We start from the raw sequence: 13,937 nt of genomic DNA, 5'->3' as shown, positions 1-13,937 counted from the left end.
ACCCAGATGGAGCTGCTGAAGGGAGAGGCTGCAGAGTGGATCTCAGACTGCAGTGTAGAGACCTTTCTCCTGGGCAGGACAGTCAGCAGGCCTGCCTGTAAAAGGTGCTGCCCAGGTGGAAAACCTCCTGCAGCAGCTGGCTGAGCTGTAGGAGGCAGTGAGAAGCATGTGTGGCATCAGGGCTGCTGAGGAAGAGTTAGAGCTGGTTCCAAACTGCACTGGACCCACATCCTATGGCCAAAGAGCCAGAAACTCCCACCAGCACACAGGGAATGGAGGGGGGCCAATAATGCAGAAGAATGGAAGCTTGCCATGGCAAGGACCTGCAGGAAGAGACTTCCCCCCAAAGACTGAGGTGTCCCCACAGAACCACTTTGCTGCTCTGAGATTGGAAACACTCATCCCATCAGAAAAGGCACTAAAGGCAAATAAGGCAGTCCTGGGAGGGACAAGAAAGGACTCTGGAGCATGGATAGTTTTTTCATCAATCCTCCTGGTCCAAGGGAAAGGGTTCAAAAGGGCTAGTCAAATCTAGCAAACCAACAAATGGTTATGGGACTGGTGCCACAGCTGAGGATTGGCTACTTAGACCATGGAACTTGCTTGGGAAAGCTGGTCTGCTGGGCACTGATGGGATCCATCTGTCAGAGAAGGGGAAGGAGCCTGCATGGATGAACAAGGAGCTCCTGGACAAATTCAAACACACAAAGGAACTGTACAGAAACTGGAAGCAAAGACAGGCAGCCTAGAACAGAGAGAGGTGGGCCTGTGAACTCATGAAGTTCAATGAGCCCATGTGCAAGGTCCTTGTACCTGTCTGGCAATCACAAGCACTTGTGAGACCCCACCTGAAGTGTGGCATCCAGCTCTGGGGCCCCAACACGAGAAGGAAATGGACCTGTTGGAGTGAGTCCAGAAGAGGGCCATCAAGACAATCAAAAGGTTGGAGCACCTCTCCTATGAAGAGGTTGAGAGAGTTGGGCTTGTTCAGCCTGGAGAAGAGAAGGTTTTAGAGAGACTTTAGAGAAGCCTTCCAATACCTAAAGTGGCCCACAGGAGAGCTGGAGAGGGACTCTCTACAAGGGCATGGACAAGGAGTCATGGTCTTAAAATGAAAAAGGGTTAATTTAGATGAGATATTAGGAGGAAATCCCTTATTGTGAGAATGGTGAGGCACTAAAATAGGTTGCTCAGAAAAGTTGTGGCTGCTCTATCCCTGGAAATGTTCAAGGCTATGTTGGATAGAGCTTTCAGCAACATGGTCTAGTGGAAGGTGTATCTTCCCACAGTAAGGAGGGTGGAACTACATGATCTTTAAGGCTACTTCTAACCCAAACCATTCCAGGATTCTATGATAAGTCTGAACAAGCCTGGGCTGATAAATGCTTCTGACCTGTAGCATAGAATGCAAAGGTGTAACAAAGCACACATGGAAAAGCAAAAGATCCCTCTTTAAATGCTTACTGGGCTCACAACATAGTAAATTGCATACAGTTGGTTGGACAACAAATTATTTAGCAGATTAAAAAAAAAATCCCCAAACAAAAAACAAACAAACAAACAAACTACTCGAAAGTGAATTAAATTCTGACATGAGAACCATCTGAGAATGTCAGAGAATCTCCAAAAAGAGATGGCCAGATGTCAGCAGAAAAGCACTAGAGATGTCCCAAGGCAGAACATACTGTTTGTGCATTGGAGCCCTATCTTAGAGGTAAAATGTAAGGATCTTCTACCAGAAGTGAAGCAAGAACAGGCAAATAATTTCCTTAATTTGGTACGCTTGTATTAATTTGCCTTGTGTAAGTAACTAGTATTGCTCTGTTGAGATGGATGATGGCCTGAAGAAGTCCTTTCTGGTGCAGACTAGACCTAAGTCTGAAAGATGGTGCAGTCACTGGCATTTATCTCATCAAACAAGTTTTAAGTAGAAATTTTAACATGCACATAAATGCTTTCGGATACAAGACAAACACCAAGTGTATGCACAAGCACCTCTTGTAACCCAACACTTTTCCTGTGGTCATGTATTGGAATCACTGGATAACGTTCACTTGCACTAGTATTTGCCTTAGAGCACTGGAACACAACAACACTGGAATGTAAGAGCTTCACAAATATAACACACCTACAGAAAGTTTATTACTGTACAAATAGGTGAACAATACGAGTGTACAACAAAACTGGAAAATTAAATACTAGTTTGGTGGCCAAAACACATGTAACTTATGCTTACAGAACCTGACCTGTTTGAGAAATAAGTATTTGTAGCATTTCTCCTCTTCTCAAGTTTATTTACTTTTCAGTTTCTCAGTCCTGTCCTAATGCTTGCACTAAATGCTTAGGACTTCTTATAAACAGAAGCAGGAAGAAAGAAGTCAAGCTCTAGGATAATTATCAAGAGGACTGGAAAAGTTGTTAACATTAGCTAATAGAAACTCCTGTAATGTCTAAAATTAGCTTAAGTTTGTTCTTAAGAAGAGTGGATTTCAAATGGGCTGTGTTCCATTACCACTGCATGCTATTCATGTTTAAGATGTTAGCTACAGGTCTCTTACCTTTGGAGGCTTGAAGGGATATTCTGGGGTAAATGTGATGTCAAGGAAGAAAACACCTCCCTCATAGACTGAACCTGGAGGTCCTAGAATGGTTGATCTCCATTCATAGATGTTATCACCTTTGGGGCCAGCACTAAGAGATAAAAAACAAAATAATTTAGAAATACTATCACAGCTCAAATAAATATGACTTCTTACATTCTTCAAGTATGATATGGAATAAATATTTCAGTGTTACTCTTCATACACCATCTGAAGTAGAGACAGGGATTAAAAGAAGATTGAATGCTTTCAAACACTCAGAGATCTTACCTGAAATTATCAGTGTTCCAGACTGTTTAGCAAAGCTGAGAAACTAGAGGTGGGGTACGGTTTCCATTTTCTCTCTCTTGATAGTTACAAGAGCAGCATTGCCCAGAACTACTCCTAAACATACTACACTATCAATACAATAAAAGAGCTAAGTTTCAAAGAACAATTTCCTACTGTATTTCAGAAATGTCTCTTCCATCTCAGTCTTAATAAAACTGTACCACGTTAAAGACCATACGAAACAAATTAAGGATTTATGTTCATTTTATGAATCTTGTGTGTTCTTTAAAATTAAAATATATCCTGCATTATTGTTAAACAAAGGCTCATAGTATAATTGAAGGAAGCCAAATTAATGATGATGCTCTGCAATGTTAAAATTTTCTACACTTTTATAATTTTACTGCACATGATCTTATCCTGTTTATATTGCTTGCACTGTGGAACTGTGTTTTTTAGGGGGAATTAAAATCACTGTGCCAAATTAAAAAAGCACTTTCTCAAATTAGCTCTGCTTATTTGAGATTCTGCCTAACCTGCCAGCGTGTCACTATAAGCAGTACAAACTAAAGGTGTTGCAGAGATCAAATGCCTGCTTGGTAAAATTAGTTTTACTGATATCCTCAGACACTTGTTCTCAGTAGTGTGCCATATGTCACTGAGTATTTCTAATTATTATTATTTATATATTATATTATAATTATTATATATATAATTATATATATATAATATTATAATTATTTCTATTAATGGTGTAGGACTCCTTTGCTGGCTCTTCCCTTTTGTACTGCAATGGTAGCATTTTGTTTGTAAGATGCCAGAGCTGGAAAAGCATTTGCATGACAGGAGGTGCTGACACAGCTTTTTCCATCATGGATGTACCATGGTTTCAGAAATCTCCCCGTGTTCTGAAGGGGATGGATCTTAATGTTCCTAATACAATGAAAACTAGCCTTGCTCTTCTTTCTTCCTTCTTTTAACAAGGCTCCTCTAAGACAGAAGGTAAAAACCAGGCTCTTTTCATATTATAATAATCACAGAGCAGTATTACTGCTGTGAGAGGGAAGGCAATACAATAAATTCAGTATACACATGACAATGTGCATTCGATTAACATGCAGGAAACCAGAGTAATCACTAAGTGTTAATAACGATGTTACAAACAGAAATACAATTGCAAGAACATAAATTGTCAACAGTGATCAGAGACATTTTTTCCCCTGCTCTTCCCAGTACTGGTGAACATCTTCTTGACAGCAGGGGAATCAGGAGAGAGAAAGGGAATTAACTCTGTTATCAAACCTAACATTTTTTTTTTTCCAGATTAACCTAATAATACAATTTCACAATATGTTGGTGCTAGATAATTCAACAGTGGTGAAGTTATGACTAAAAGCATGCTTCTAGGGAAAGGAAAGCAGTAGACAGATTCTCTGCAAATGATGCACCAGCCACAAGGGAAAGATTTTTCTCTCCAAAACACAAAACCCCGCACAGCTCAAGATCGGTATTAAATTAAAGTAAAAGCCATTCCATCCTGAACACTCCTGGCATCCCACTCCACCTTTATGACTTGTCCCTGTCCTATGCAGGTCCATATATTTGGGCACTCAGTACTCTCCAGCTACCACTTGTGCATTAGACTGGAAAAGTGTTGTATTTCGAGGGAAGCTCTGGCTCTGGAAAGACACCAACTTAACTGTGCAAACTTACTGAAAAGGACTCTCTGGGGCACCCTTAGCCACTGCTCTAAGGAATCACCTCTTTATGTACCTATTAGCAACCTACTGACACACTGTCATTACGGCAAGTTGCGTCGGCAATCATCCTCTCCTCCCCTCCCTCCCCTAAAGGTGGAGCTACCGAACGGGAACAGGTACTTGAACTTCGTTAGCACCGATTTACTGCTGGAATTTATATCGCCAGAACTGCCAACGGAGAGCACTTCAGCACTCAGGAAATGTGATGTGCCATTAGCACTGAGTACACCCCTCTGAGCCAATGAGAAATATTTCAACATTTTGCATTTTATTTCCAGCTTCAGCCCAAGGGACCATCAATAAAAAACTCCCACAGACTTAAAAAATATATTATCATTAGTAATAGTCTTAGAAATCTCTTGTATCGTAATAGGTTTCCAATTAGAGCTATCACTGCACACAAGTAATATACTGCCATATTAAGAGTGCAACATCTTTGTAAGACATCAGTAGGCTTTAACAATGATGTGCTAAGCTTTCCTTTTAAGCTTTTCATAATTCAATTAACAGCGTAAAATAGCTGTGCATGTCCAACTTTTACACATTAACATTGATTTCTTAGAAAGACTAAAAGAAGATGATGCAGGTCAGCTTCAAGTATGATACTGCTTAGATTTAACTTAGGATTAGTAATATCAAACAGCTCATGAAGACCTAGTGAATAATAGAAAAGTGACAATACTTGACCACAGTGTAAGAACAGTGGCATTAACTATTGGTGGCGATATGGAAACTGTCAAAGGCTAAAGATTACATTCTTTGTTTAAAATCCTTGCAATTATGTGCTTCAAAAAGAAATTCACTGATGCATGGACACAGGGCTCACTGGCACAGCTGTCACCTTGCCTGATATGTGTCACCACTGTTGAAATTAAGTGTCCAGATCTACTAATACAACGCTTTAAAGCTGTCCAACATATGACCACTAGGAAGACAATTTTAACCAATTAAATAGAAATTGTTTCCACTGCAAGATGAGAGTACGTGAGCAACAACTTTCTGTATTAACTCAGCAGCCCACAACCTCTTCACTTCCAAAGAAAGAAATGAATAAAAGACCAGCAATTCAGAGTGAAAAATGACTCCGAAAGAAAACTGAAAAGATCCCAACCCATTATTATCCTATCAAGCAGCATGTGTTACACTTCAGTGCAACTGAGATCTCTCTTGGAAAAACTGTGATATATTCTGTGAAGATGCACTGCACTCACTGTAACAACTGATCCTGATTGTTACCAGTGATGCTAGCTTATCCCCCAGATTGATGTTATGACAGAAACACTCCTTGGGAAACCTCCCAGAGCCAATGTATTGTTCAAGGAATATCTAATTTTCCAAGTCTAGAAGCAGGAAAATGCAAGGCATTACCTCCTGGTAAACCCAAGGCAGAGAAAAAGAGCACAAGTGAGACCAAGCTCAAAGGCCTGCAAGGGCCAAGTCCTAACCAGCATTGTGCTGCTTTGGAAAAACCTGATCTTGCTCTGCCTCTCTTTGCTGGCAGACGCCATTTTCTTTCCCAACTTAAAAATCCAACAGGTAAATTAGAAATGCCTGGAGCAGAGGCTGGGGAGCAGAACGATGCCTAGGCAAATTAGCTGCAGATGCCTTGCTTACTGAGCAACTGTAAACACAGAACTCTGTCTCAGAGATTCAGTGCTCATGGAGAAGACACACACACAGACACACAGACACAGACACACTTCCACAAATGGAAAAAGCTGAAATGACTGAAAGTCTGCAAAAACACCCAGCCTGTAGCTTTTTTGTATTAAGCCTGCCAGATATAACCTCCACCACAGGTCTGCAATACAGGATACTACCCTGATATTTTGCACACACAAAGTCAGCTTCCTCCTCTGCCCTGGCATCCTGGGCAAATCACTCAAAATATGCCTATGCCACAAGGGAAGGCAGGACTTTTTGGCATTCACCACATACAGCTAATGTATGAAAATCCTTGGGAACACAGTGATGGTACTTTCCAGGAGAATGACTCAGTAAGAGTCCATTGCTTATGTAAACATGCTAGTTCATTTAGAAGCTACCTGGTCCTTTCTAGGAGTTGACCAATGACAATGTAAGTGATCCCTTTAGTGAAAATTCAGACTAGCAAATAGTTTAATTTCTCTTCTTTGAGATAGAGAAGACACAATAGCAGATCACTGCAGTGATAAATCAAAATAGCTGATGCTACAGACACTATGTTAATACCCTGATATACCAAAGCAGCACATATTCCTTTTAAAAGCTAAATAATTTAGCAGAGTAGTTTAGAAGTGCCACAGACTGCTATCCGTCAGCATGATGAGAAGAAGAGCAATTCCCTGGTATGATGAACGAAATAACACCTAATGAAAACCTGCAATATATTTCAGGTAAAATTGCAAGTAACAAACCCATGAACTCATACACCAACTACTCCATATCCCTAGGTGCTATTTTTGAGGCTATTTCGCCCTAAACATGAAGAGTCTGATGCTAGTAGCTAAGCTGTTTTGAAGTTGCACACTTGGGGAAAATAAACATAAATTCTAAAAACACTGCAGACATGACCTTTTCCAAGGGACATAGCTCAAATCAGAAAGCAAACAACATACTAATGCCTCATGGGAATTTCAAGGTGGCAGAGAATCTAATGATCTCTAAAGTAAAACTTCACATTACAAACTGACAGCAGCATATTTTTTTTTTTTGCTGTTGCTTTGTTTTCTAGTAAGAAACAGTTAATGGCTGAACATGGAAGTGCATCTTAGTTATGGACTTACTAGGCAGCTTTAGGAAACAGCTGACTGTTAGAAGTCCCTTTTCTTTCCCCACTCCCTTTTTTTTTTCCCCTGTATTTTCTTCTCCAAAGATGTAAGCCTAGAACACATCAGAAGTTTTGGCTGCCAGGGAGGTAGCGCATTATTCTCACATGATGTTCTTCTGTTGCACCTTGATTTTTCTGACCCCACTCCTGACCTCGGGGTAAATACACTTTCTTTTCTCAGAGCCCACTGGGTGGGGCCAACCCTTGAACTTCCTCACTTATATTGTTAAGCTGAATCCAGTGGAGAGAATGGAAAAGCACCCCAGAAATACTGGATCACTGGGGGAGGCAGGTGCCACCTTTATAAAGAAGCAGGACAGCTCATCCATCTTAGCCATTGAAAACACCAAATCCTCCATTCAAATAAATTTTGCTCTACAGATCTCTAAGCAAGCTGTCTTAAAGTTGGTGTGTTGAAGGACAGAGTGAAAACCCACAAAACAAAATGCAGCTAATCCTTTGGCCCAAACTTCACTTCAAAACCTTCATATTAATGCACAGTTCTAATTTTAGAAATAAATTGTCACCTTCTGCACATGCTTTAGCAACCAAAATCTATTATTATTATTATTATTTTGATTACTATAGCATTGAGACACTCCATTCATAGGCAGGACCCCACTATGCCAAGCCTGCTACAATACAATCCAAAGACCTGTGTACACAATTTACAAAGGTTTTTCAATTATAAAATAAGCATTAAGACATTACACAGTTATTAGGAAGAAATCCAAATAGACAAAACAGAAGCAATTAAAAGGATACCCGGGGCCATCCATTTAATTACTATTTTTTTGGCAAAGGAGTTTAAAAGTGAGATGCCTCTCATTTTTAAGTCAAAGAATGGAAATTAAAGGAAAATAAAGGAAAAAAAATAATCACAACACAAGAAAACACTCCTGGGCAACTGTGGTAAATTAAAGGTAACTTACTGAATTACCACGTGCCTACGTGAATCAGCGGCAATTTTTGCCCACTGTCATTACACACAACCAAGCTGCTCCTCTGAGTTAACATAAAAATGATGGATTCATATCAGGTGAAATTCCTGCAGGCTCAATGAGAGGGAAAACTTTTTCTCTTGCTGTCTTTTCCCTCAATGAGAGGGAAAAGACAGCAAGAGAAAAAGCTGCAGCCAGCTTTAGTTAAAACATAAGAAGGGAGCAAGGGAGGTAGAGAGGTAAGTGAGCGAAGATGGAACATAATATTGCTACAGCAACCCAAACATAAAGTTTTGAAAATAGAACTTAATTCTCCTTCTAATTCATATTCAGGAATATGGTTCTCCAGTACAAAGCTGTAAATATTATTATTTTTTAAGTCATTGAATGTATTGTGTTTTCTGTCTTCAATTTAAAATGCAGTCACAATATTATTGCATGAGCATAAGTGCCTTAAAAATCCCACCACATTTCCAACAGAGTTAGAGATAATATCATTCTTCTCTGCATTTCATACACAAAATTTCTGTTTTAACATCTGGGAAAGCTTTTCCCTTAAGTATCAGCCTAATGTAAAATTAGGAAGGTTTGAACAATTGCACAAAGCTTAAGCTGGAGAATAAATGGTGCAGTGAATTACTTTCTTACTAGGTTAAAAAAGGAACTAAATAACTAAATAGCTCTGATAATGGAGCTGATAAGGTGTAATGCAAGGATTTATGGGACTTCAAGGAAAACTGATCACGGGGATTTCTTTGTGGGAATATTAAAAAAAAAAAGACTACATTTCCAATTTATATTAAAAATACTTGGCAATAAGATCACACAACAACCAAGAGTTACCACAGCCAAGATCTCATTATTTTTTCTATTACAATAGGAACAGAAATGCCATGGGGTACTTGCAAGTTTAGGACTTTTACCTGAAATATTTCGGTCTCTGAAAAAGATTACTGAGAAGTTACTACTAAGCTACCTGGTGAAAAGGCCAACCCTCTTACACAATTGCACTGCAGAGTTTGATTTTTAAACCAGGCTCCAAAGATTTAAAATAAAATCTCAGTTTTGGCCTTAGGGAGGTCAGGAAGAGACATGGGATATTCTCAGGAGTGTGCTGCAGCTCTATTTAGTTTAACAATAATCACTCCAATTTAGGAGCAAGTCCTTATAAAAAGGTTCAAGAGAAATTAATCCATTTAACATTGGTTCCAAAATTGAAAGTAAATCCAGCCTGCTCAGTTCTCAAGGGTTTCAGTTTTTCTTTCCAGTGGCTTCTTTGTAGCCTTCTCTACTGCAAAGTACTGGAAGTTTGTCCCACTACATATATTTAGGAACATTTTCAGTGTCAAACATGACTGCAGAAAGGCTGTTTCTGTAAGTCTGAGACTTTAGTATGTACAGTACAGAAACACAGAAAATGCCAGACTAAGTAATGAATGAAATTATTTTCACTATATGCAAATCTTTTTCTTTTCTCCTCATCTATTTAGTTTGAGGCTGTGAACAAAAATTAAATAAATTAAAATGTCCCAGCTTAAATGTGACCTTACACATCCCATTAAATAATACTTAGTATAAGAAACAATGAAACAAATTGGGAAAGAGTAACACAGAATCTGACCCACCTAACAATAAGAAATTTCTCATTTAAAATGACAAGAAATGTGATGGTAGAATCTGAGGTCTGCCAACATAACCTCATGTTATTTTTAAATCAGTTTCCTTCCTGCCATTTGTCTGTTGACTATCAACTACCAACATGGAAACAGAAATTATTACACATCATCAGACCTCATTTCCAAATTATTTATGTATTTATAGCACAGATATGTAATTTACAGTTAGTAAGCAAAACCAGGCAGTTTCACAAATGCACTATTTCTTCAACTACACCATTTTTAGGGGGCATCTTCATATTCCAACAGGTTTTTGGAAGTTGGTGTAGAAATATAACTAGTGAACCTATTTATTTCTGCAACTTTAATGGCTGCATAAAGCAAGCATACCCTAAACTGGTTGCCTAGAATCAAAATTGACAGACCTATAATTAAAGACAAATAAAAGACAATCAATATTACTGATAAATATGAAAGTTCTTGTCTCACTAATCTCAAATGTGGTATATTCCTGAAAAGAAAGCAAATCTACTTCCTCCTGGCACCTACTGGGATATAGTAGGTTCTTCATACATGGAAAGGAAACTACCCTCTCTGACAGCTAAACAGTTCAATACTATCCCCTTCCCCTCCATAAGCTCTAGAGGTGCTACACTGAGTGATAACAGGGCTCTTTCCCAAATACTGTGCTTTATCCATTAAGGAAAATAGAAGTTTACTACAATTAACCTGCCATTCCAGAATCAAGCTGGGACCTACATCTGTGTTTCTGTCTATCATGTCCATCTCCTGTGCTATTCTCACCAGTGTGAGAATATGGAAGGTGATCTCACTAAACAGATAAAACTCCCCAGTACATCATAAACATTTAGGAGCCCTGTACTACATCAATTGTAAAAGTAACAAATTTGAACCCACATGATCTGGACACTTCTGTCTCTTCACAAGTTGCTTGCCCTGTCAAGGAAAAAAAAAAAGAGAATCCCACCTATTACATAAGCCTACCTATCCAGCACCAAGCTAACAGAGTGGACTGTTTATTTTGGACTTTATCATCCATTTGCCCTATTGATTTAATTATAATTCTGTAGATCAAGAAATATATATCTTAAACAAATTAAATTGAAAGGGCAATGTCAGCTACAAACCAACTTGAAAAAAACAGGCCCAGAAAGTTAAAGATGCTATATAACAACTGGCAAGATACCTCTGCTGTGCTGAAAACTGAAAGCAAACAAGACTCCCGAGCTTCCTCACACTAATAAAGACAAGGTTCTTGAGGCTTCACCCAACTGCCTCCTTCAGATAACTTTCTTACTTCCATGGGGAGGAAAAGGGCTACTTGAAAGAGAGGAGCCAATACCTTTCCAGACTAGAGATACACTACCATCTCTCTTGCAGTGAATGGAGGAATTCTGCTTAAAGTCTGTACTAGGAACAGATGAAATAGTATTTTAAGATTACTAGTTTATATGCAACTTCTAAGTTTTCAAGAGAACATAAGCTAAGGGAAAAAAACCTGCTCCTGTACCACATGCTCCTAAACTGTCCCATCATCTACCTACCTACCAACCTACTCACCCTAAAAAACGTGTTACAAATTAGAAGAATCCATCAGCCAATCAACAAAGAGTCCCCTTCCCACCAGATGTATGATAAGTAGAGTCAACATCACTTAACCAGAGAAACAGGCCATCCCATTATCTTGGCTTCACATCTTTATATTGCTTCCCATCAGCATACCAAGGCTGATACTGATAACATTATGCTCAGGAACAAAATACAGTATGTCTTGAAGGACATATCTTAAAGATACATAAAAGATAGAAAGAAAAAAGAGTCTAATCTTGATGTCTTCCTCTTCTCCTTTGCCTACATTAAACCTCCTTTCCTTGCCACTCACGAAATAAATCAAGATCACTGCATTTGAATGAACCTATTTCACTGTGGATGCTAACAGCAAAAATACACAAAACAGCCAATAACAGCTCAAAATTTGGTTACTCTTCTCAAAACAACAAAATATTCTCAATTATGCTGTACTACCCAGAGAGAAATTTTTTCCTGGTTTTTACAGTTCTAAACTATCAAAATTACCTGGCAGAAAAGTAAAGTAATTTGAAAACACTGTCTTTGAGTTTTGAAACTCTGGCATGCACAGACTAGAAACAGAAATCTAAGAAGAGAGTTTGCTTGAAGTAAAACAAGATTACCTATACTGTAATACAGCACAGCTGCCAGCCAACTACATAGCAGCCACTAAAAATTGTTTATATACCACTGCAAGTTGTTCCCATTAATAACATGAGCCAGTCACAATAGCTAGCCAACATTCAGTGTAGTAGATACAAATATTTCGAAGCTGGTTAGAGAGAAAAAACTTCAAAAAACCTCCAAAAACGTATAGAGAAATTTAATAAGAAAACCAGAACTTTGATTTTTCTACAGCAGATTCACATGCATAAAGGACAGCCAAAACAGGTGGCAGTACCTTTCCTAATTCTGGTTGTTTTTTTTTTGTTTTCAAAGTATTAGGAACGTTAAATTTAATCCTCATTAGGAGCCACAAGAGGACTAAGCAGTGCTCTTAAATGACGTATCCAGTTTTGTGGCCAACTTGCATGCCTTAACTTGAAGAACAAATATAGACCTTCACAAATGATCTTTTTTTCTTCAGAACCCTATTTGGCAATCGATATTAAGCAACTTCACCATGCATTGCAAAAAAATTCATAGATGAATTTCGAACTTCCCAATAGCTTTACTTCATGATCCTTTTATTTGGAAATGTCCAAATGTCCCAAATGTAAGGAAACATTAATGACAATGAAGCAATGAAGTGACAAGCAATAACAGTTTCAAGTTAGGGCATTATGTCACTTACGCATTTTATGAAAAACATGTTACATTCACACAAGCCAACACTTGGTGTCTTCTCCTCCCTGATTTCCACCAAAGACAGATGACCTAGCAACAATTTAATAAGCTGAAAGACAACTCCCATGTGTGGCAGTTAAATTCTGCTGACAGAGAACAACAGCAGGCAGGGAGCAGGGAATTGCTAGGGAGCACAAGAAATTCAGACATCCTCCTCAACATCACTCCTGGTCCCACATGGCTTAGGAATTTACTTCTTGAGCTGATCATTGACATCCTTATTTTAAACTAAATTTAAACTTTTTGGTGCCATGAAGAAAAAAAAAACATGCTAAATTCATTCTTATATTATCTGAAATCAATCATGTTAAATAATACTTCATGTATGTTGCCATGGAGGCTTTTCTAGTCATTAAAAAAGGAAGACAACTTCTGGTGCAATCCAAGAAATACACAAAAGAGGGTCTAAAATACACATTTCTTCATTAGATGGTGGTAAAATTGAATTGGTAATAGTTCTAGCAAGAGGTTTTCTATTGTACAGGCAGAAGGAGGAGAGCATGCCTCACAGAAACATGCAAATGTCTTAGAGGCAGAGAACAGCGTACATTTTCTAACCTTTTAACCTCAGTATTGTTGCAAGTTACACTTTGAAGCAAGAGTGACAAGATTAGGCGTATGTTTTGAGAGCTGAGCCTTGCTTTTGTTATGCTATAACCATTTCCATAATGCCAAGGAAACTGCAGAACTGACACAGAGATAGATGAGCAGTTTGCACCTAATATTACACTATTAAGTTTCTGAACACTAACTGAACACGTTGCTTCTAATTAGGCACAAATATGAAAACGGCATAATAGCACACAGTGGTATGGCAAAACACCTGGAAGAACTGCCAGCCTTAATACCCATGCTTGATGCAATTTTCCATACATAACAGCATAAGAGAAATAAATTTCTCACTAGGTACAAATTGCAGGGTTTTCAGGTATGAAGGTAGGGAAAATCTCTCTAAGCACAAAGAAAAGTGATTTGTTTCCAGTCACCCCAGATGCATTCATTTT

The 13,937-nt window shown here is 38.5% G+C and overlaps 1 protein-coding gene across 4 annotated transcripts in view; it reads right to left on the bottom strand.

Moving 5' to 3' along the window:
* UBE2E1 (ubiquitin conjugating enzyme E2 E1) overlaps positions 1-13,937 on the bottom strand; it is a 45,432-nt gene that overhangs the window by 6,246 nt on the left and 25,249 nt on the right. For all 4 annotated transcript variants that reach the window (XM_036403650.2, XM_036403626.2, XM_036403634.2 and 1 more), the window contains one exon: positions 2,559-2,691. In XM_036403650.2, coding sequence (XP_036259543.1) covers positions 2,559-2,691 — 133 coding nt within the window. The remainder of the gene's footprint in view (positions 1-2,558; positions 2,692-13,937) is intronic.

Source organism: Molothrus ater, chromosome 1 (genome assembly GCF_012460135.2).
Source record: "Molothrus ater isolate BHLD 08-10-18 breed brown headed cowbird chromosome 1, BPBGC_Mater_1.1, whole genome shotgun sequence".
Classification (NCBI taxonomy): Eukaryota; Metazoa; Chordata; class Aves; order Passeriformes; family Icteridae; genus Molothrus; species Molothrus ater.
The sequence above is the reverse complement of the archived record's forward strand: the minus strand, read 5'-3'. Positions and strand labels throughout refer to the sequence as shown.